Genomic DNA, 26,182 nt, shown 5'->3' on the forward strand with positions numbered 1-26,182 from the left:
GCCCCCATACATGTTGTAGATATAGTTAGTATAGTAGTATAGTTTTATCAACCCTATATATTTCAGTGAATTGTATGTAGATGCATTGCAGTCTACGTGTATTTGCTCCATGCACACAGGTCCAGCTGTGCACTTTTATGTACTGGGGTTCCCATGAGTGCCTGCAGGAACAGGAGGCAGGCCTGTGGAACAGGAAGGAAAGCAATGTGTGGGAGCGAGGTGGCTATTTATTACCGTTTGATCTATTGTGGAGCTCTCCCAAATGTGTGTTATAGGATGTTGTGCTGATTTACAGTCTGCAGCGCACCTCAGCCATGCTCTGGGATATTTGGGTATCTCTCTCCAGGATGTAAGTGCTACAGGCTTGTTAAACAGTCCCCACCTTCATCTCTACAGGGCCATAATACTGACCACAATACACCCAGCAGTGCTTACCCAGTGTTCCTCGAAGCTCAGCGTGTAAAAAAAGACTATTTCTGTATGCATACAGTAAGCACAGTTTGTACTTTAAGTTTATAGGCACATAAATCAGTGCTTAGTATATGCCCCAAGTGTAGTGCTCAAAATAAATCCAATGTGGCTGACACACAGTCTTCCCAAAGTCTCCAACTAAGAGCAAACCTGCCCTGGGCAAATAGGGCTAGTCCATAGTTTGCAGAAAAACATTTCTCCCACTTTTGTCACCTTATCGTCTCCATCCCTTTGATGTTTTAAACCCAATAGTGAACGGTCAAGGGCAGGCCTGGATTACCACAATGGATTACTACACTTCATACAGTTGAAATAGGGATGTCTAGATATGAAATGTGAATATGAAGATGGCAAAATTCATAAGACTCAAGGGGAGTTTTAAAGTGTACAAGTATGTCAAGTAATGATAGGGTTTGTGTGGTTTAACCGGAATGCAACATAATAGAACAATATATGAGGCGTTTCCCTATGGTGACAACTGCCTAGGGACATCCACACTTGGGTTAATCTTCAGATCAACAGTACTCACCGTGTATGTTTATCTTTTTTGACATGGCTCACTTCAAAGGAGGTAGCAAACACTGCCAAAAGGATGTCAGCTTTCTACCTCGCACTCAGAGTAAATGTAGAAAAGACTGATGAGATGTGGAAGGTTAGTCTGCTCACGTCCTAGTTACAGTACAGGAGGTCATTATGACCCACTTTTCCTTATGCAAGTGTCTAGCACTCTCCCCGCCCTCTCCCACTATATTATCACGACACACATGCAACTAAATTCCCCACTATTTATTGTTGGGCTTGGAGAACCTCTTTAGCATACCAGACTCGTATTATGATGAGGATAACAAAGGCGCATATCAACAGTTCCTTCCAATGGAGCGGAGTTTAAAAAAGCGGGGGAGATAACATTAAAGGCACTACCTTGATCTCAGGCGAACATGTTAAGCCCTGTAACGAAACGTATTGGAAGTGTTTAATTAGAGCTCGGGAAATGAAGCTACAAGATGATTCCTTAATTAAGCAGTGATTAAGGATTTTCTGCTTCTATCTAACACAGTTTGCAATGCATTTTAAACACAATCACTCAGGCACCCTCGCAGGGAACAATGTCACAAGGCTTTGATGAAGTTTCTTGCACAAATGTCAGTGGGGAAAGCCAGTCAGGGAGTTAGCACTGCTGGAATATGCAGAAATTGTTTGGTAGTACGTAATACAACATAGAGGTGACTTTAGTATTGACCCTACAATGTCAAAACAGATAGCTCCATTTCACCAACCAAGGTCTAGTCAGTAATCTAGAGTGCTTTGTTTCATGATTTGAATTGAAATCCTTTGCAACGTTATCAAGGGAGACCAATTGTCAATGATTATTCTTCAAATTATCACCTAGATCATAATTTACATCTCCCTCCACAGTGGAATGGAGACACTTAAGGCAGAGAGTGAGGAGCAGACGGACCGGGCAGGGTGCGTGGGGGAGGGGAGTGTGGAGAGGGGTGGCCTGCTGGGCTCAGGGTTGGCGGGCATGCAAGAGGAACCAGTGAGCTGTTAAAATCAGCCCTATCACTGCTTCATCAAAGGACACCTCTGTAGCCAAATCGCAGTCACACGCAGCACGCCACACATTCAGGTCAATAAGCTTATAGGCGATTTACACAAACAATTCCTCGAGCAAGGTAGCAACAAAGTCATATTGGTTTTTCCTCTCCCTTTTAGCATTGTCTCAGCCAAGGAAGCCCTTGAAAATGTCAATCTTTATAGCGTGCAACTTTAAGGAGCTCAGGGCACTCTAATCCTGACCAGTAAGTCCACAGACACGTTGCAATTTCTGCAAAATGGAGTCTAAGTATTTTAAGTCTTGGTACAGGATTGCACAGTTCTATATGAGGCTGAATTCTGGCTCAATGACTTTAACTCTGGGCCACTTTTCTAAAGCCACAATCTGGTACTGGAGCTGCAGTGATTTGGAGAAAGTAATATTAGGGCGATGGCTGGCCCCTTCCCAGCAGCGGCAGCCAGTCAGTTGATATTGCATATTTGGGTGTTGATGCAGATTACCCTGCTACAGATAAAGTCAATTCCAGGAAGCAACCTTTTTCTCCAAAGTCAAGCATAGCTGTAAGACTTGTGCTATCTGAAAAATGGGTCTGAATTGCATGCAATTTGTGGCAGGCAGAGAACTCCAATAGAGGAAGGCTATTAGTGCAATGCTCTTCCACTGTCTCTTTAAATGCCAATAAATTCCCATCATTACAGAATCTGGCAGTTTTCCTGTGTGTCTGCAGCCGCTCTTTATCACACTCTGCCTCAGTCTGGGAGCATGTAGATCTGGCCCAGTTAGATTGTCATACTTAACAAACATTAATGATTCATTTCCTGCACTGAGTCAAATGGGGCTAAAGGGATGACTCGATTCATCTTATCACACCACAAATTAGCATTTCTCCATATTCTCCAGCCTCAGCCGTGCATTCAAATTCCACATCCACCATTCTGGGCACTGGCAGCTGTGGCCAAGGAGATCTTCCTCTGCTGCTGCTGGAGATTCTGATTATTTCTGTGCCACACAAAAAGTGCCATCATTAATTCTGCTACTTTCTGTTTGTTGCTGTATGTCTCTGACTGCGGCAATGTCAAATTATTCACAGCTGGGTTACTGAAGGGTCAAGGTACGCTTGTTTACTATGTTAAGTCCTTGCTTAGCAATCCTGGGCATTCATTCAAACACTGTGTTAAAATATTGTCCACATTATAATTCTTTTTATTGAGGGGCAATAGTTCAAAAGAGTGCAAATGCACAAATTTGTCATGCTTGATGGTGTTCTGACACAACATTTATAAGACCCCCGTAATCATCGTTTTGGGCTGAAAAAACATGTAACGTGCCTTCACAGAAAGCTGTTACATGGAGGAAATGAGACACATGAAGCGACATGTAAATTCAGTGTCAGAGCAAACTAAGGAAGTCATTTGTCATCACACACAAACACTTGGAGCGCACAAAGGCAACAGCTTGTGGCAACACCCCGCTGAACTTCACAGATAGCCAACAATAAAAGAGGGGGTAAAACAGCAAGGTGAAATTTCACCATTTCAGTAAAAAGATCCCATTCAGAAGAAAGGCAGCTTTTGGACAAAAACACCGGCAGGTGTGTCAATAGAGTATAAATCTTCAGAGGAGTCACAGAGTTTATCTGGAACTGTCCATAAAAGTGAAACCAGCCCAACACAAGGGGCCAACTCACTGAGAATTGGTTTTAATCCAGAGACATAACCAAGGTCATTTCTTTATGAGAAACACACTGAAAACTTTTAAGTCTATTAAACATATTTTAGACAAATGCTGTTTTGACAAGTGGATCTGTATTTCATATTTAATCATCATTGCACCAGAGAAGTCAGTCCAAACAATGAGGACAAGGGCAGAGTCATTTCGATGCCTTGTGCCTTGTCTGTATAAAATAATGATGAAAACCTCACCCTTGATGAACACAAACATTTGCAGATACATTGAAAATTGGTATGTTACTTTTAGCTTTTTTTTTTGCCACAACAAAGGGAATATCCTCTACTGCGCTACTCTCATATAAACCCTTTTTACTGCAAGAATCCTCTCTTTGATCTCCTGTCTAGTAACATATACCATATACTAACTATATTCTGCATCTCTGTTCAATTACCAGATCAAAATTTCTTATATTGACCTCTCACAACATATTTTGCTAGAATGTGTTGTGTGTAATGCTATTCCAAAAACACAGAATATCCACCACTTCCTGGACTTGATATTCCAAAGAGAGATCGATTTCGAGGTGCTCCTTGGATCCTTGGAGCGAGGTGCTTGAGGCTTTTATCTGGGGAGTCCCCTCTTCCTCCAGGCAAATGGCTGAGTCTTTGGTGGCATTCAAGTTTCTGACCTTTGCGCCTTTAAGCAGCTTTGCTACTTTACCGCACTCTGATCAAAGTTAATAAGTGCTTCATATGTTAATGAAAATTGGTACTCCCTCTTTGTGTTCCTACAGCTTTTTAATACCTATTATGAGCTGAAACTTTTAATGGAGGTTTTAGGTCCCCCTGACAAGCCCCATTTCAGACAGCGACTACACAGATACAAGGCTAAGCTAGGACCGAGAAGAGGAGCATACAGTGGAGGAACCTCACATCGGAGACCTTAGCCATAGAAGATAAAGGCCATAGGATGAGTGGCTTCTCTAAAACCCACGTTCAAGTCCACACCGGGCTAATTACAGCATGCCATCACATTTGAGAGGGTTTAGCTAATCAAGGGGGCTCTCTTCTGCCCTCCTATAGTGAAGGAATAACACACTTAAACCAGTTAATGCCGCCAGGATTGCGTCCTAGCTAATTCACAGCACTTTCTGCATAAGTGGGGTAAATTTAAGCCACGTCGACATTACTTTTAAATAGATCTAATTGCACAAGGATCATGAGGGAGAATGGCTACACCTGATGGTTGGACACCACTTGCCACGAGGAGAAAGGGAATTCGGATAGGGGCATCACACGGTTTTAAATGTTCAAATGTTCAATGTTAGACTTAGCTGCTATAAGCTTAGATATAGCAAAGCTTGGCACAAAACAGATTAGCAGTGTCTAGAGAAGTCATATTTTTGACATGCGGGATAGCGAATGTTGACTTTATTCACAAACACAGGGATTGGGGAGAAGATTTGGGGCTGCAGCGGTTTTATCCAAAACAAGTGAAGTATCAGTGCCTCTGACAAGGCCCTTTGAAGTAGTTGTACTTTTTCTTCTATTGGTAACTACGAATACATGCCATGCCATCGCTTTAATAGCTACTGGGTTATTACACAGACTTTGAAGTATGCAGAAGGACATATTAAGAGGGAGACAAAGGCTACGCAAACGAGGCGTCGCTGGTAATTGCAATTTCCAAACAATTGCAACCGCCCGACTTTTGCCCAAGAACAAAAGAAAAACGAATTATTGATACGATTACTGGGGCATAGCCTACCTCAAACATGAAAGATTTATTCCCTTCAATAATGTAATCCCGAGGCACATCAGTTTAGGAGGTGTGGAGAAATAATTCTAAACAGTTTCCTTTGAAAAGAGGAAAGACGCGGCCGACATTCAAAGCGCTGGTTCTTTATTAAAAAGTCAAATTTGTGGCCCCCGCATGTTAGTATGAGTGGGGACACCTGGGGTAGCGACGCAGCATCACCGCAGGGGGAGAGAGAGCGTGGAGAGGGAGGAGGGAGCAGGACCAGTCTGTCATCTTCACACTGTAACCTGGAGCAGACCACAAATTAGCTCCTGTGATGGCAAGGTGTGACCGAAATGAAACAAACATACAAAGAAGCTATCTAATTGAATTGGAGTTCAAAGACGACCAGGGTGCTTTTGGCGGCTTTATAGTGCTGGACCTGGGAGCAGTTAGCAGGTGCTGTTCACAGGGAGTTAGTGTAGCTGCTATCTCTCCAGTGCTTTGGCATATAGACTGTAGCGTAGCACACCTTTCCAGCACTATCAGAGGGAAGGCCAGTGATGACGATGCCATCTCACTTTGCACTGATCAAACAAGAGCTCTTCAAGGTGGATGCCAGGATCAAATATCTAATGAATTATTTCAACTTCACAAGAAGTAACTTTATTAAGAGGATATGAGGATAAAAGTTCTGCCCAATATGATTTTAACACACCCGGAAAGTACAGGAAGTTACTGAACATGTGTGAAACTCTACTCAATAATTTTAAATGGTCACAGTTTTATATAGTGCTTTTCCACCTTCAAGACACTCAAAGTGCTAACCCATTCATCTATTCACACACACATTCATACACGAGTGTACGTAAACACAGGACGCATTCACACTGCCAACCTGTGAGGATCTGACTGCTCTACCATTTATGTTTATGTTTAGGGGATTCGAACCAAACCTATTTTATTAATTATGAACTTATTTTTCTTGAATGCTTTTTGTTTTGTTTTATTTCATAATTTAAATGAACCAGTATTTAAGCAAATTTTTTGGCTTAGTTACTCATCTCATATGACTTAAAAACTATTTGCAGACACGCTGGCTGCCGCTGAACTTACTTGGCACAACTGTTGCCAAACTTATTGTCTTGTAATAGGAATAAAGACAGAGCCCGTATCTCACATTGCTCAAGGAGTGCATCTTTGGAGTTTGGAGTTTAAAATAACTAGCTGGTTGGATCACCTTTGCCGCAGAAGTACTCCATGTCTTCACAGCCCATGTTCTCCGCCTCAAACTCTGCCGAGAACTCATCTTTGGTCAGGAGCTCGGTCCCCTCAGAGACACACTCCTCCTCCTCTTCCTCCAGGCCATCCTCCAGAGGACCTGCGGGAGAAGAGCAAACAGCACTGAGACGTTTCATCACACCCCACAGGCTGCTTTTCAAATCTGGGTTGGCTCCGCTCCTTTGACGAGATACTACAAATGCAGATGCAACTCATGGTGCAGCTCAGCAATCCATTGTGTTCAGTTTTAAGCATGAAGTCAGGCCCACGTCTATGTTTGGTATGAATACATTTGAAATTGCACATAATTTCACACTGGTATTAATATTGTAGTGAAACATTTTATAAAAGTTTGGTTTGTATTAAAATATGATGATTATTGACTGTCTGCTGCCAATATTTCTGGTGGAGTTTCACATACAATAAACAACATTTAGTGTCAACACTTTACTCATTTAAAGGCACAACTTCTCTGGAGGGTCTGTCACCTGCTTGTCTCCATGGAGATTTTATTGCTTTGCCTGGAATGTTTCATGGTATGACTTTAAATATTTCCATCTAGGATTTATTAATTATTGGTGTTTCTATTTGCTCAAAAATACAATAAATCCCTCTGTAAATAGGGGCGACTCTCCACAGATCTGAACTGTAATGTGGCGTACTGCTGTTACCTGCTTGTTTCTCTTGTGATAGATAGGTTTATAGATCTATACTGTGGAACATTCTAGACAAAGTAATAACACTTCAAGGAAGACATCAGAAATGTTACACAGTGCACCTTTAAAGGAAATCAAACAATATTTCACCAAATGGCAAACTCCAAAATCTGTATTGTTTGGTTGTCATTTGATTGCTGGCATAAGAGATGATAGTCTATGCCAAAACTGGGGAGCATTTTAAATTTCACATTGCTGTTCTGTTTAAGCTCTTGAGAAAGCGCACACAAACAAAGGTGACCACAGATGTTAATCCTGCTACTTGCAAAACAAAACCACTCATAGAAACAGAATGAAAAAAAGCAAAAAGTCCTTTCCAGACTTACAGGCATCAGCAAGGGAGAGGCAAAGAAAATACTTTTATTAATTTGGTAGCCTTATCACATGGTACAATGTTGATTTTTCCATTTACATTCCATGCCTCCGGGTAATACACCAGTGCAATCTTAAAGGAGACACTTTTCCGTGTGATTAATTTTTCCCCCCTCTGTGCAATATTCTTTCTTTAAATCTAAATGATTTCAGAGTTTTGCTTGTAGCTGTACATCTCTCTTTTGGTATTTGCATATTACCATTTTGCTTCAATCAAGGACATTGATGGAATTACTGTACTGGTACCTGAATTGTATTAGTCCTGCATCCTGCATTCAGCCGGCATTTGAATCTTATTAAGAATATGTGTCTCCTCTCTAAAAGATGCCTGCCAGTGAATGACTAGAGTAAAGTCGTTAGGAACATGGACTGTTTAAATATTGGCAACAACTTTCTTTATTTTTACATTTTATGATGAGAAGGTCAGTCATTGGCCAAGGACAAAATTCTGCTGTTTTATTCTGGTGTGGAATAACATCACTCCTTCCACTGTATCCACAGGGGTCCCACAAGGCAGTGTCATTAGTGTTTATTTATTTAAAAAAAAAAAAAAAACATACCTGGAGTTGTGTGTTGTTTCATTTACACATGTTTAACTCACAAATCTCGCAGATTTAGGCTGAGTTATTAAAACACAATACAATAATGCAGGAAGTACTTTACTGTGTTTTTAAACTCCATGCACGTTCACTAGTCATTTGGATAATTTCAACCCTGGAGTTGCCAATCTCTACTGAACTAAAGGTAAAAGGTTGCTGACAATTTGAAAACCACCACTTCATGACATGACAAGGTGGAACAGAGCATTTTGAGCTTGTAGACAAAACATGATTCCAAGTATGTCACTGAGGAGGTAACAACATTATAACACGGCTTAAAGCTCACACAAATCTACTTTGTGTAGGACTTTTAACATTGCAAGAACAAGTACTAGTCACCTGTTTTGATAAAATATATTTAATTGTAAGCTATCTGGACTTTGATATACGCCTATGATATATGATGCAGCTAGTGGTAATATACACCATTACTCTACACAGATACTTTTCCTTGTTTGTTCTATTGTGGCAGCCGCCTCTCAGCTTTGGTCTAGCCATAATTTGAGTTCACAAAGTGGGGCTCTCCTGATTCCCTTTCTTTGCACACTGTGAGTCATAAAAGACCCCCGTGATGTCCACAAACTGCTTGCTCTTTTCATTAGCCATCTAAATGAGGCCTTTGTAGAGGCGTACATCTGCAGGAGCTCCGGACATGAAAAGAATTAGCGCACACAGATCTCAAATACAGACACAGCAGCAACGGTGGTGGCAGTGGAGCTTTTAAATGAAAGTACAGTTTTATGATCTTATCTGATGCCTTCTGCTGATTTGCCGAGGAGTGAAGTGAGGCGTGAAGGCACTCCATGAGGCTACCATCACTTAAGATGATACAGACAGATAAATATCGTACTATCAAGGGAAGATAGTGTGAGTGGCGTTAAACTACCTCCTGCCAAGGCAATCCAAGTGAAAGAAAGACAGGAAAAATATGTTTCTATGCACACATTCTATTACACGGCTGGAAAAGAAGAGTGCGTACAAGTCAGCGGTGAATGCAAGCGCTTGTGCTTTTGCAGACTAGCAAATAGAGCTACAGTGTTGTGAGATAATAAGGGGAACGGGAGATCACAGATAAACTTCATGGTCAATAAGACACAAAGATTAGGCAGATAAGATGAGATAGAATTGAGCTTTAATAGACTCAGAATAAGGGCATCTCACTTCCCCACTCCAGCAGATAGCAACTAAATGGAGCATTTTCAAACTGATGGAGATACGGGGCCCTGCGCTGAATATGGAAAATGAAATACTCAGCACACATTAAAAGGCCCTGATGGTGACTCCGGGGCCAGATTACTAAAGTTTGTTTGCATTCTCACATGTTTAGTTTATTATACAGTATTCATTGCATGGAGAGACCTGAAATTATTTCAGAGACAGCAATGATAAGAATAATGACTTTCTAAACGACCAGCAGCACACTCCTAACTCATTTTCTGATAGTGGCGTCCCTGCTATATTTAGTTGTGTACTGTTTAAAATCCTGTCACATTCACAGTGTGACCCACTCTCCTATAGGCTCTGCTGCTGACGAACTGGGCCCAGGAATGTGCTCCTGCTTCTTATCACCAGTCCACTAAGGTTCAGATGGCCAGAGACACCACACAACCACTGCACTTGACTTAGAGCGGAAAAAACAAGCAACAAGCCCCAAACAAATGATCTGCACAGTGTAAATGCTTAGTCTTCATTTAAACACCTTTAAACACACATTATGCAAAATTCACTTTTATGAGCTTTTATTACACTCTTCCCTCTTCTTTAGTTTAGTCAGAATTGTTTTTTGATTCAGTCCTGAAAGCTTGAGTAATCCTGCATTGTCCTGCATTTGAGTGCTCAGAAACCATTACCAGTCGTCACCCACTTTTCTTTACTAACTGGCAATGTACTATAAACAGAATCTAAAATTGTCATGAATTCAACACAAAATACCCATAATAATAACATGTCTCCTTTAAAAGATATTGTTGTTCCTACTATACAATAAGCCATGCCATCCTCCCTCCACCCTTGACTGTATCACCCCCATTCATCGGGCGCTTCCTCTTGACCAGGACAGGCAGAAACCCCAGCCCTGTTCAAACAGTGGTGCGGCAGGGCAGAGGCAGGAGCAGCCAATGCTAATAGAGCGGTCGTCAGGCTGAATCCGGCCTTGATCACAGTGGCTCTTTTGTTGGTGCTGTGGCCTGTGTGTGATAGGGATCTGCCATGGGGAGTGGAGCAGGGAGGGGATATGGTAATGCCCCCGCACAGTTTATAAAATGGGGTGATACTCGGAGACCCTATGATGGACACGGGATTAATGAGTCAAAGGAGGAAGGGGAGCAGAGAGACAGCAGAGCGAGAAGTGGAGGGAGGAGCAGGGCTTATTGGAAAAGATATATACATCTAAGAAAAATATTGTTTAGCCATTCTTACAGTGGTTTCCAAGTGTTTCTAGCTTTATAAGAATGTACTCCTCTATTGCAAGATTAATCGCAGTCCAATTGAAATTTGAATACACAGAATTAGCAAATCATCAAGGCTGCAATTTTTGAAGTACCCTAATTTCTTCCACAAACAACAAAATATCAAGTCTTACTTTGCATAAAATAAATGCCAACCCTCTGCTAAACAAAATGTTTCCTAGTTTTTTAGTTCATACTTCAGTCTTAATGTCAATTCTTCTACGTGTGTTAAATATGTAAACTTTGAACAGAATCCAGTTACTAAAACTAAATTGCAAATCTAATCACAACTACAATGCCGGGAGGAAAAATTCCAATGAGATATTTTCCCTAAATTGCTCAGCCCTACTCTACAGAGAAAATTTTACAGATGCAGTATTTCTTTGTTTTTATTTGTATCGTATTGGAAATGTATGATTATGGCATCAGCATCAACAATACAATGACTTGGAGTATATGTTACAGTATTATGGTCTCACATTTTGAGAGGATCAGCCAGTGCCTATAATAATCATTGCTTCCCTCAGTAAATTTCTAAATAACAATTATACAATATAGTCATAATCTATGCTTACTATTGCATTTCAAAATTTTATAATTGAAATCTCTCTCCACAAATGACATGGATTGCCATTTAAATGTTTGTCTTGATGGTCTGCTTTCCAAAATACCTGCACATAAAACATTCCATTGATCTGGGCTTAAAAGTTAAAAGGAACCAACCTATAGATGTGCCAATCTCACTATGCAAACTCACCCATGCAAAACCAGATATATTTACTTCAAAATTGTGTGCAGGTTACTCCTAATTTCACGGTGTGCTGTTATTTTTCCCACATCCTGAATGTGGCTTGCTTGTGGCCGAGCTGTGATAGCGATACTGCGCATTATCAGCTAGCTCCACAGTGTCATGTGTGTATCAAGGACCCGGCCTCTTCTATAGCGCCCTAATTAGAGGTGAGGTAATTGAATCTGACAGAACAAAGCAGCAGATCTCTATAAGGAAAGGAAATCATTTTTTAGCTCCCACCTATACAGTTTTTTATCCATACAAAATGTGTCCAAGCTGGCCCGTGGATAAAAAGCTAGCACCTGAGACTAAACATGAATGCATAATTGTGGTGCTAAAATCCAAAACAGGTCTCCTAAGCTTGGCCCCTGCCAAAGCGCACTCCCTGTGACTGCCCCTTTGTGCCAGGACTGATACGGGGCCCTCCGCACTTCCAGGTGAACACTGGAACTCTGCAGGACTCTCCAAACCTCTGCAGGGCGGGAATCAACACATATGGACTGTGTCTCTGAAAGTAGCCGCTCTTTTCTCAGCCAGGTGGAAAAATATATATATATATATATATATATATATATATATATATATATATATATATATATATATATATATATATATATATATATATAATACTGAGATTCACCAGTATTTGTTTACTTTTAATCTTCATCTTATTCTAATTATGGACTGTGATGTGAGGACTGACTTCTAGAGTTTTTATTTCAAATTAGGACATGGACAACCATAAATTCTAAATGTAATATAAGTTAATATAATAGTTTATAATTAGTAGTTGTGTCAAGTCCAGCCTGGTTGTTTCCATAATTAGAATATGATTTTACTTTGTACAGTTATAGACTTCATAATAAAAGTTAGTTATTAAATGAATACAAAATGTAAGCATATATGTCTAACACAGTAAACAAATACACAATGCTATTTAAAGTTACCACTCAGAGAGAGAGAGAGAGAGTGTGTGAGAGAGAGAGAGAGAGAGAGAGAGAGAGGAGACTGCAGGAGAGACTGGGGCCATCTCCTCTCCTCAGCTCTAATGACCTTTGGGAGGCAGGGTGCTCCCACAGCCTGAGAGCACACTTATGTATATGTTACAGGGCTCAAGTCTCTAATTTAATCCTTGATCACTGGAATGAAATAGATACCATTTACGCAACTGCTAATGGCTTAATGTGCTACAGGAACCCTCAAAGGACATTTTAATTTCAGCCATCTTTTCAGTGCATATACTGTGCAAAAGTTTTAGTGAGGTGTGACTAAGGACGTTAACCAAGAGTCTCTTAAACAATTTTACAGTAATAGACGTTTTGTTAATAGACATTCTAATGGACCAAATAAAATAAAAAAGGGATCAGATTGAGCTTGTTTTGTCAAACATTTGTCTGTATTTTCTCAGCATAGATACAAAAATGTCTGTTTCCCAGTTGTACAACGTGATCAGCCTAACTATAGGGTTAATTCCAGTCAAAAGTAAATAATCATTTCTATATTGTGTTTGTTTGTGTTGGTGTGTGCGTGCAGGGAGGAGCAAGGAAGAGCTTCACTGGAGGCTAATGTGTTCGCAGAGGCACGGTCTGTGACCAAGAATAAGCAATGCTATTGTTTAACTAGATTTTCCGGTTGCTAAGCAATGTAATTCTCATGATTAGAAATGGCTGCCTTCCTAAATTTGGGCACTTACAATCAACAGTAAACAAACGACTTCAAAACTCAGCGATTGCCTGGAAATTCAAGTGGAAAAAAGGAGACAGACTACACTGAAATATTTAAACACAGTCCCCACATCCTCCATATGCTACTGTGTATTTAGAAGGTGACTAGATCACTCTAAAACTTAACAATATTATATCTTTTGAACGAGAAAAAGTGCTCTAAATGTTACATGTAGCAGGAACTTCAGTGGATACTGGTCCTGCTATTGACATCCTGCTGACCAGGGTGTACACTGAACTATAACACATAAAAGATCAAACAAACAGCTATTATACATGCCTGGTTATACACATATACCACACATGGATATAAACAGCATTCTTTCACATTCAGCCCATCACCACCAATATGTAACTCTGTCCAACCAAACAAATACTGGATCTTGTGCACATTTAATTTGTGTGTTGTGGCGCCCGGTGTATCTGTTAAAAAGAGGGAATGAACACGCTCTTACTTCCAATGAATGTGGATTGGACTGGCATAAAACACGCTGCCATTTGACTATGCCATTAAAATGCTGGAGGCACCTCTGAGCGTGCCCGAGGGCTTCAGCAGATGCCAGCCCGGCCCTCTGTGGAGTTCCGTGGGTCCACTTTCACTCCACTCCTGCCTCTACCACTGTCTCTGGAGCATAGACACACACTGACAAGAGCAAGCATCCAAGAGGACATAGCAGCGATTTGAATCCACCAAAGTGATATGGTCTCAACTAGGACTTCTCTTTGCTTCAGAAGTCCAGTAGGCATATTAAAACAGGCCTAAAGATGCACTGACCATCCGTTTGTGTAATTTCTGAAAACAAACTAATCAAAATAGCATCGTAAATGAGAAGAAACAAAACTCTTAATGATCTGGATTATATTTTAGGGGTATGTAAGAATATCAAATTTCATGGTACATTCACAATATGCATGTGATATTATTGTGACACTTTTGACAATACAGTATCACAATATTTATGTTATGTTACATCACTATATATTACTTTTAGAAGATAAGATATCCAAAAAGAGGGACCCCTTTCTTTCTGACAAATCTGATATTTATGGTCCCGTTAGGACCAAGAGAAATCTTAAAGGGCCCATATTATGCTGTTGTCTGATCTCTGTGATAATGTTATTTCAACAAACATACCTGGCGTTGTGTTTTGTTTCACTCACACATATTTAACACTCAAAAGGAAAGCACTCTGTTCCACCCTGTGAGGTCATGTGGCAATACAGGATGTGCTCCATTGTGTTTTTCAACTCCATACACCTTCACTAAAATCATTTGTATAATTTCAGCTCATCTCTATTGAACAAAAGGTAAAATGTAGCTCCTAACTTGCTGTGAGAATAGTGCATAAGGTTGGTTATATGGATCATACAAACAATTTGTTTTTCAAATCAAAATTATTAAAATGTTTTGATTTTGTGAAATTTTACACTGCTTTGCTTTTGTATAAAGCAAACAAAACTATGCTGCCGTTAAAGCTCCAAAAACTGTTCAGTACACAAGAAGTACATTATGAATTAAGGGGAAGGGGAAAAGTTTAAAACAAAATCAGCGAGAAGCACCAGGAAAAGCATGTATCTGTGTGTGGGGTCAGTCTGTGGAATGGGTTGGGAGAAAACCTGAAGCAGTGCCCAAATATTCACAGCTTTAAAAGGAATTATAAAGAATTTTTGCTTAAGGGTATAAGGGTGAGTGACAGCACTGGGTGATCTAAAAAAAAAAAAAAAAAAATCAGTGTGTGTTTATTTATGGATATGCATATGTATATATGTATGTGTATGTATGTGTGTGTATGTACGCATGCATGTATGTATGTATGTATATGTGTATGTATATATATATATATATATATATATATATATATATATATATATATATGTGTGTGTGTGTGTGTATATATATATATATATGTATGTGTGTGTGTGTATATATATATATATATATATATATATATATATATATATATATATATATATATATATATATATATATGGTATGTGTATGCATGTATATGTGTATGTGTATACATATGTGTACAGTACAAAATGCATACAAAATTATATTTTGTATGCATAATATGTAATTTATTTTGCTATATGTAAATATTTGGAAAGTTCCGTGATCAATGTACAGAAACAACCACAAAATTTTTGAAACTATGTCATGAATAGGGGTCGGTTCACATAAGTTTTTCTTCTTCCCACTCCTTTTCAAGAAATGTGCTTTTCTGTTGTTTACAATGTGTATGTAGTATATAAGATTATTGTTTCTCTCTTGGCACAAACTCGAATACAAATAAAACGAATCAATCAATCAATCAAAACTTGAAAACGACCTCTTCATGATACATCACAAGGTAGAACAGAGCATTTTGCACTTTGGAGATGTAGACAGAATAATATAAAGGACTACTCAACATGTGTGAATGAAACAAAACGCAACTCCAGGTATGTTTTTAAGGAGATAACAACATTCTAACACAGCTTAAAGCTCACAAGAGTCAATTGTGCTCAATATATGACCTTTAATAAATTGGTGGAATCCAAATAAATGCACAACTTTACACAGTAGTGGCACATTTATGACAGTAGCATGTGCACCAGGCGACAGTTTCTCTACTAGCTACTGCTCATAGACAAGAATAGAAGGAGCATTACTTTTTTATACATTTTGTTTTAGGTTGTGTCCCCTTTAAGGCTACTGTACGGTACGCATACTGTACTTCATGACGACCTTTCCAGCCTTGTTTTACTTCCTCCCCGCTGATTTATTGGTGTCATTCGGCTACTTATAAGGAAATAAAAGTTACGCATGTGCCTGTACACTGAACGTGACAGGCGAAACAAAGCAGGTAAAATATGTGCGCTCTTAATTACTGCTTTATAAGTGCGCTTTTCACCAGAACGTTCACTTTTAATGAAGCCATTGAGTGAGGCTCCTCCGGGGAGCTATCATGGTTAAGTGGGGGCATCCATCTTCAGCCACTGGCCCGTCTCAACGCTCCGTCTCATACACTTGCCTCATACTGGCCCACTTTATCTCCACTAAGTAAAGTCTGCTGGATGGTGGCAAGAAAAGCTGTTTTTGTACCAAGGAAGCTGGGGGAGTTTTTCACTATATAATAAGATGCCACTCTTTAACCTAAAAGCATTGTATTCATCACTTAATTGTGTGGCTGCCGAGCCTGTGGGGGCTGGAACAGTAATATGGCTGGCTAAACGCTGGAAGTGCTTTGGCAACAATTAGCTCTTAGCCCAGCATCATTTCAAAGACTTTAATGGGACTCTTCAGAAAAGACTGGGAATGATTGCTGTATCAAATAATGTAGATAAAACAATATTTTCCCATCAAGGAATTTGTATGAAATGGATATATCTAAGATGTCAATTTCATTCCAGTATTATTATGAAGTATGGGGGGTTCCTTTTGCAATAAATTCTTCATTAATTCAATTCTAATTTGCCTCTGGTTCCTATTTCCACTATTGATAGTTCCACTTCTTAATACTGTGGATAAGGGGGGAGAAAATCATTGCAATAACTGAGTGGAGACTGTGAGACGCAGATAGGATCTAAATATTACCAATGCCAAAAGAAGTGTGAAGTCTGATGAACATTTCAAAAGAACAATTCTTTGTGGATCAGCTAAATCTTTTCCACTTTTTAATTAAAAGTAAAGAAAATAGAAGTTAATTATCCTGTAAAGATTAGCTGCTGGGCATCTTTCTGTAAATTAGTTCTAATTAAAAGGAAATTGTCAAATGACATTCAAAGCACTGTCCTTTAAAACACAGACTGCGATGGGCTCTTCCTCCCCCTCCCTCCCTCGCTCCTCGCCTCGTGCCTAATTCTTGATCTGGCCAAGTGGAGCTTCTTGCACAAGATTAGGATTCAGCCGCACACACACACACACACACACATGCGCGCGAACACACACACACACACATACTGGTCCCTGGGTAGCTGTGCACTGAAATACTGCAGTATCAATGGGAGCTTGTGGTTACTGCAGATACATGTGGTTACTGATAAATGATAAACTTTAGGACAGATATTAAACACATAATATAAAGCATGACATTGTTGGGGTGGCAGATTATAGATTATTTCACTGTGATCAGCAACAATGTGAAAATCAAATCAAATAGTCAGTGTTTTGTTTTTTGTTTTTTAACCTAACACATAATCCATCACATAATGAAAAACTCTCCTAAATATTCCATAAGAATTCAAGTCAAAGTATAGTAGCACCTTGTGTGTTTGTATTTTGTTTCCCGCAATCAAACAATTTATATTTTTAACAGGAATGCACCGCACAGCTTTTTCAGTTCCAATACCAATTCTGAAACCAGTGCAGAGACATAAAAGCACATTGATTTCCATTAAACAGAAATAATATGACAAAAAAATATCCAAATTTGCTATGGAGCTGTTATTTATTTCTCAAGTAACCACTGAACAATTTTGGATAAATATAAATTAAAACATTATGAGACTTTCTAGGCCGACTATGATCAGTAAATAGTCAATGTATGTGTCCAACCATGATATCAGCTGAAACAATTTTTTGAAGCTCATACCCGATCCAGCAAATTTTTCAATATCGGTGCAGATATTCAATCAGTGTATACTTAATATTTAATAATACAATAAGTGCACACATGGTTAATTGAAATCCTATCTATTTTAAGACAGTTAAAGATTTGACCAAAATGCCTGATTGAAACCATAAATCCTTGTATTAGTGAAACAGCAGTGCGTTCTATTTTGCAGTTATGAGTCTGGCAGCCAAACAAAAGAACATGTCCCACACGGCACAGACCTCCACTATCATCAGCTCACAAATAAATGATGAATCAGAGCTCTCCGGCCTGTGTACTGTAGCTTTCATCTGATTTCATGTGGATTTCATCATTTATTGTCTGCCTCGGCTGTAGCTCGCCGCTTCCACTCCTCACATTGTACCAAGCCAAACTCAAGCAGTATGGAATAGAGCTTCTTTAACTTTTAACACCAAATACCACCTCAGAAAATATGTAGTGTCTGGAGTCTGAAATAGAGACAAAATCTTCAGTGACCCAGGTTTAAAATAGGTCAAAACTAGGACTCTATCAAAAGAATTCCTTATGATACAACAAAATTAGCAATTAACAAGTATTAGCTGGCACTAAAGCAAGAACAGGGAGCAAACCAGGAACAAACTAGATCTAAACATGAACTATAACAAGGCAGAATTCATCTGGAATTTAACAAGGTCTAGATCTGGACTAACCAAAAACTCAACCAAATCAAATTCATGATGGCAGATCGAAAGGAAAACTAAAGATTAGACTAAAATTAAAGCAGAACCCAGATTTCGAAGTACCACAGTATACCCCACACAACATTATGCACTTGGAGAACAGTGCTTGAGCACCTGCTAATAATGATGCAGTTTTTGGCCTGGAGCAGGACTGTATTGGTAAGCATTACACCCCATACTACCCCAGAGGGCTTTGGGCTGTCTCCATCACTTCTTATATGATAGCAGGGAGTGCACGTAACAATGGTGTGGCAACAATGTGGTTTTGTGTTACTGACAAGTGCCTTATTTGGTTGACATAACCTGCCTCTATGTGTGAGGAGTGCCACTGAGCACACGGCAAAATGGATGACAGCTACACCATAGAGACATTGTGCAGCGCCAACAATCGAACCTGAGTGTATTTCAGTGTGATACAGGCCAAAAGCATGCAGTGAAGGAGAGGTGGTGATACAGAATTTAAGGGAGTGACGGATGGACTAAAATAAATGGTATGACATCTCCTGATATAAGTTTTGTATATTTTAATATCATATCTATTATAGCTCAAGGCAATGTACAGACCATGAAATTTGCAAGTCAACTTGGCTGTTTTTTCCTTTGGACATGTCCGAAATCCTACAAAATGTTCTTCAATCTGGTTCCTTTGTCTTTACAGCTTCTATTGGCTGCAATGACAACAAGTTCAATCTAAAGTATACTGTGATTTATTATACCTTACCATTTAACAAGGTTTTCTACCCCTGGGATACACTCACTTGTGATTCCATGTGACTCAAGCAGTGCAGTCACAAGATCAAGTATTTACAATGGAACTGAACTGTAAAGAAAACGGTACTTATTTTTTAGACATTATTTAATTGAATACATATAGGTAACGGTAATAGCACTGAATATTTGTAACTTAACCAATATTACATTACTCAAATATGAAATTCAATTCCTTTATCTTGGTTATATCAACAGAGATTGTAGTCTAATTTGAATAGTCATTATAACTATGAATGTCAAAATAGCAATAAGAAAAAGATTATTGACAAATACGCTTGTTGGACATTCAAGGTACAGGACACTAATAATTTGTTCCATTAGCAGTATAAGATTAAAGGTCAAACACCAGCTTTGTGATAACCTACCTTCAAAATTAAATTAGTAGCCAATAACAACAGTCACACATATTGTGTAATTGCTCCTTGTTAAAACATGTGGGGTAGAGCACAGAGGCAGCAGACAGTGTAGTGTGTTTGTGTGTATGTTGTGTGTGTGTGTCTTGTGTGTGTGTGCATGTGTGTAAGAGAGGAAGCAGGGGGAGTCGTACCGCTGCAGTCCTCAGGGATTGAGTGTTCACACACAGTAAATGGAAGTGGCACGGCTCTGACCTTTGAGCCACAGCGCACGAGTAAAGTGAAGCCGCTGTCAAAATATTGCCTCAGAAATGACAATCTACCTCGCCAGTCCCAGAGTCTTGACATGGCAGGCAAGAGGAGAGCGCTAACCTGCTGATCCCCAACGCTACAAATGAGGGGATTATCATGACAACAAACCAGAGCATCCACACACTGCATAACCCTAAGATATTCTGGCATTGGCCCTTATTATCGCCAACGTCCCACACAGATAGCTAGTGATGACACTTGGAGCACCCGCCAAAATGGAGAGGCGGCGTCATGTGTCAGAATAAGAATAAGAATAAGCTGCACATTCAAAAATAATTCCTAACTGTAGTCACGGCTCGCACTGTTTCTAAACTTGGAATTAGAAAGTCTTCATTTACACCCATTTATTACTCAGCTCCACAGGGAATAACTCAATCGTAAAGAATACCAAAATATCACAAGCAAATTACTAGTGCTCTGAGAGGAAGCTTGGGAGGAACAAAGACAGGCAGCCATAATTATATCTTGGCGTGTATGGCATGTCAATGGGGCACCTTCGCTGGAGAGGGCATTCCCCTGGGCCCTGTAGGCATCACAATGATGTCCAAATTATTTTGTGCTCCATTGCAGCATGCCACCATTATCATATTTACCGCGGGTGCATTATGACAACACTGATGTTTACACCTGTCTCTGTGAGGAGGCAAGGTTTACTTTCTGTAATTTAGCAAATGTACAGTATGCATATGAGCATGCTGACAGGGATTTAAATTAGGTCAGAAATGGAATACATCAATAGCAACCCATATGTGCATCTTTCTTTTGGTTTTTTTCTCCCTCTTCCCCAGCCGTCTTTGCTCTGAAGCTTGGCGATGAAGCAGCTTGACGACTGCACAAGTGTGATATGTGCAAATCACATTTGCAGATGAGCTTGAAACTCCTTTAATATTCAGATATCAGACATCCCGCACTGAGAACCCGCTAAGACCTGATTCGGGGGAGAAAAGCAAGATCCGCGTCATTAAGGCAATCGTTAGAGGCTGGCTTTACATTTTACATATCCCACTAAAATGTACCACCAAGTAAAAACATCACCACTTATCTGCGATAACAATGCTAATTTTTGTCAGAGAGCGCTGCAGATTCTGTCGAAATCCAAAGTGGCTCAGGTCTTTCTCAGCTTTTCTTTCTGATTCTGGCTTAACATCATCAGCTTATTGGCGCTTTGATTTGGTTCATATTTTTTCCTGCAGGAGTCCCATAGGCTGGAGGAGTCAAAGGCGCTGAAAGGTATGTTTGCCACGAGGCACAGAGACACGTGTCCCTCTCTCCTGCCAATAGCTCATCAAACACTGGGGCCATGGATGGACCCACGCCCGGCAACAGCATCCACTTCCCCACACCACACTTCTGTTTATGGAGTTTAGTCTCAGTTTCCACTGCGATGACAACAACGCCACCAAAAGGCTCCTTGTTTCACCTGTTCTTTGTATCATATAGCAGCGCTTCAACAACAGTTTCACCTCAACTTTTATTTTATTGGATGACAGAACATAGCCTCTGCAATTTCCCCCCTACCTCCTCCATTTCCCCGTGTCTTAGCCTGGCTCCAAATTTGTCTCTGTGCCATTTTAATTACAGCCAAGGCAATCTTTATGGTGGTATTCTGCGAGAACACCAATCTGCAAAAAAGGTGATAAGTACACCCGCCACCCAGCTTTGGTATCAGTAATAAACAGACACTTAATTGAATAATTTGACCTAAGAGGCTGATCCTGGGAAAAAATTATTGTGAATATTGAAGACAGTGCGCTGTTTTGCATGATGCCTGCAGTAGGAGTAGGAACACAGAGGATTTTTGGCCGCGTGCCCGCCAACTCGCCAATGTGGGCCATGGCGAGTCTTTGCTGAGCTGATAAGTGAGCCTGTGGTATCCTGGAAGCGCAGCGTGTTTTGTTGGAAGGGCTTGATGGTGGGCGACACGTGTGCGCTGGAGCTGTGTGCAGGAGTGTGTGTGCATATGTCCGATATGTACAGGGGGGAGGGAGGGGGGAGGGGTTGGGGTGGTCCACTCTAGGTTTACAAAGCACTGGCCACACACTAAATTTATCATTCATTATAATATTAAAATAATATATATATGTATATATATATATATATATATATATATATATATATATATATATATATATATATATATATATATATATATATATATATATATATATAATGTTTTTTTTGGCATTTTTGGTTATGGTGCCTAGCTGTGGAACAGTTAATATGTTTTGATGTAGTTTAAAACAAACAGTAGTTAAATGTAAGGTACAACTTTTGTGCTTTTCTGTGATTTCAATGTTACAAGTTGTCATTAGAAATGTACCTACTCTACCAAGTGAGGCACTTTTTATTATATTATTAGCATGACAATATAAAACTATAGTGACAAACATGTGCAACCAAATTCAACCAAATTCAACCATTAACATAGAGTGTACTTTCATATCATTTTTTTTGGCACTAACATCAATCACATAAACAACAAACATATGGATATAGTATTGGACAAGTGGCCAAAGTGGAGGAAATTACACAGACTTAAGACTATTTTTCAATGCTAATCTTACTCAAGTGTCTTAAAACCTGAGTGTGTTGCAACTTTTCCCTATGGAACATCTCATCCATTTGATGTGTGAGAGCGGCGTTTCCCAAAGGCAGCAGCTCTGCTCCTCTGGGACAATGACGGAGGCCTCTTCCTGTTTAAGGATAGCTGTCAGAGGAAGATGGCTCTGATTCAACACTGCAGCAGGTTTGCTCTCTCTTTCCCTCTCTCTCTCTCTCTCTCTCTCTCTCTCTCTCTCTCTCCATCTACCCCTCATTCACTCCATCACTCGCTCGCCCGCTCCACAGTTCAGCCCTGATTTGACTGCTGGCATAATTTTGCAGCGGAGACTATTTGCAGATGCAGCAGAGTTATCAATCCGAACAGACACACAATCCGGGTCCAATGTCACTTCTGCTCATTATGTTAATGGTTAATACATGCAAATGAAAACATTCCAGCAATTTGATTTCTTTGAAGATAGTTTGCATATTGTCTTAGCCATAATGACGGTACACTTTCTCCCCAGCTCCGATTTATGCAAGGCTAGTTAGTTCATTTTTATCAGCTCGGAGTTCATTTCTAGGGCTACTGGAATGTGTTTTCCCCTTCCCCTCACTATTTAACTAATTAGGATTCAGGTACCATAAGCAGATTTTTCACGCTATTGGTGTTTTTCTTAATTAAGAAACAAATGAATTCTCCCCAGCAAAATAGATGGAACAACGGGATAGGGTGCCAGGGGCCAGATGCGGCGCTTCTTAATTAGAAGTCACTCCATTGTCTGAGGTTTTTTAATGAAGCACCAATCTAAATGGATATCAAAAAAGCTTCTAGTGAAGAAAAAAAACACACACACACACCGGCCATTTAAAATAATAAGGAAATAAAGATAATGAAAGACAAAAGATATGTAGTGGCCCGCTCAGACCTGGAGTTCAGTGCCTCACCTCTGGAGGAGCCCTATTAAAAGCGCCTGCCCCCTCTGCTCTCTCTGCTCTGTCTGTCTGCACACATGTCTAATGCTGTGCCAAGCCAACAGTGGAAGCCTCTCTTTTCAACTTCTCATCAAAGGTGCAAGTTTCATTAGCCGCTGGATGGTTATCAACTCGCCAATTCTGAAAAATGTTGCAGCTGTCAACTTCCTGTCGAGCCTTGAAAAACAGTGGAGCCGAGCGGAAGCCATGCTTATCATATCAGTGTCACCAGTGATAGGCTGATGTTTTGTGCACAGGAAAGCCAACGCACATTTCCAATTAGCTGGAACAAATTGTCACCTCAACACAATGTTCAAGATAGAAGAAAGTGCTGGGCAATTATATGTGACCATTGGGAAAGTAGTATATGTACATTACAGATGGATATCCCTGTCTTCAGCTTTAATACTTTGTGTCTGCCCCATCATTAGGGCCAGCCTCAGAGCAGTGCAGTGCTGGAGACTGATTCTGATAACATCAGGGCTGTTTTGACTGAAATAACAGGCGTAACATGCCCATATGTGCTGCCAGCCCATCAGTTCTTCTTCAGACAGCATGGCTTAGTTCTCTGGGAGGATGGGCCAGTGCCCACTGATATGGGCCCAGCACCATCTTGTCCAGGCCAAGTGCGACTGCGCCCAGGGGCTGTGCCATCAATGCCACGACTGGTGCCAGACTGGATCCCACCCAGCCATCCATTTCAAAGGCTTTTTTCATGGATCAGGTATGCAGTGTGATTTCCCTTTCCCTTTGTAATGTGCCGTGTCAAAGGGGAGCTCGGCCGACATTAAAGTCATATACTTTTTTTTCTGCCTTTCATTTGAGAAGGAAACATAATTGATTTCTGACTTTCCAAATGTCAAGTTGAAGAGATTAGAAAAAGGAGCAATGTCCCAAAAAATCAATAAGCAATATGGCTATGTTGATGTGGCTTAATACAGTAGAAGATACTCTCTATAATTTACCAGTGTGTACTGAAGACATATGTGCATGACTGAAACTAATCCCTAGGACATTTCAGTTGCATAAGGCATGTGTTTTTTTGTTTTCTTTTTTTTTACATTTGAAGATTCTGTGGTTCATATTAAAGCATTGCAAATGACTCAATTATCCAACTTTCCAACTCAGAGTCCCGTTTAACAGCTCTATTTGTTCACCAATTCCCATAATCCTCTGCTGCTCACTTGTGTGCTGTCTCTCATTTGGAGCATCACTTGTTTATTTATTTCTGAGAATAAGATTAAAAGGGACGATTATTAAATACAGAAACACAAATGACAATCACACCGTAGAATAGTGTAAGTCTGTCACTGACTGCTCAGCCCTTTTTCCAATCTACTATTGAAATACAAGTAACAGTACAAGTCCCTGTGCTTCATATAGACAACATCCATGATAGAAAATCCTCAGGGAGCCACTCACATGTAAACACTTCACCTCTACACTACACCAAGTGTCCTTTCAACACTGCAAAATTAGCTTTGATCCTGATGAGGGGAAGCTAAAGTGGCAATCACCTTAGCACAAGAGCACAACATCGCCAACAGAACTGTGCGTAGTATTTCTAAGAGTCTACATTTTATTTTACAGTCTACATATGGAGGTACATATACTCCGTTTTATTATATTATATTTTATTTACTTCATTGCAATATAACTTTACCTTTTGCTAGAATATAATAGAATAATATTGTATATTATTTTTGAAGTAAAAATACAAACCAGTGGTACTGTACTACTTATCCTAAACAAAGATTAGAGAAAAAAAAAAAAAAAAAAATATATATATATATATATATATATATATATATATAATATATATATATATATATATAAACTATAATAAAAAAATGACATGCATAAAATAAAGGGTTAAATAAAAAATATACATAAAAATAATAATAATTAATAATGTGACACAGATACAAAAGTAGCAGTGTAAGTTATTTTTACCATTTGAATTTTTGAATATTTGTTAGTTAGAATTAGGTGATTTTTACTTGAATGTTACTTCTTGGCGTATTTTTGAACTAACAATACACTTTCTACAATTCTTGGCTTCTGCGCCCGCTGTGCTTGTTTCTAAAAATGCAAACCTCGGGTAAACATGCTGCATTATGTCTCTCTGATTATTCTAAACAAAAATATGAACACAACGGTGACACTCTCTCGTCCTGATGATTTATGAAGCGCATTATGACAGCTGACGCGCCTTTTCTCTGTCCGTCTGTGCTGCCATACACATTTGCAGGAAGAAGCACTGGTCCGGCCAATTATCGGTGGCAGGACGGCGAAACCTGTCACTGGGATATACATGACAAATGAAGAGGGGACAACACAGAGAAACTCAGACAGAAACTGCACATATGCACACACCACACCAGCCAATGGCACCAGCGAACTACAGTTTTACAAATAAACTTTACAAGGGGCAGACATCAGCAGCTCTGGGTAATTATTAGAATTGTAGTTTTAAGCACAACGCGTTTAACACATGATTTCTGCTGTTAGCGCTATACTGCTATTACTCTAGGGGTGAGACGTGACACAATTTCCACAAGAAGA

General features: G+C 39.7%; 1 protein-coding gene across 1 annotated transcript in view; it reads right to left on the reverse strand.

Annotated features, from left to right (window-relative positions):
• The window catches only part of zfpm2a (zinc finger protein, FOG family member 2a), a 132,422-nt gene that overhangs the window by 87,232 nt on the left and 19,008 nt on the right, over positions 1–26,182 (reverse strand). The window contains exon 2 of the mRNA XM_055163241.1: positions 6,678–6,818. Within this exon, the coding sequence (XP_055019216.1) occupies positions 6,678–6,818 (141 nt within the window). The remainder of the gene's footprint in view (positions 1–6,677; positions 6,819–26,182) is intronic.

This window comes from Boleophthalmus pectinirostris, unplaced genomic scaffold, assembly GCF_026225935.1.
Source record: "Boleophthalmus pectinirostris isolate CB_2022bp ecotype Guang Dong unplaced genomic scaffold, ASM2622593v1 HiC_scaffold_6, whole genome shotgun sequence".
Classification (NCBI taxonomy): Eukaryota; Metazoa; Chordata; class Actinopteri; order Gobiiformes; family Gobiidae; genus Boleophthalmus; species Boleophthalmus pectinirostris.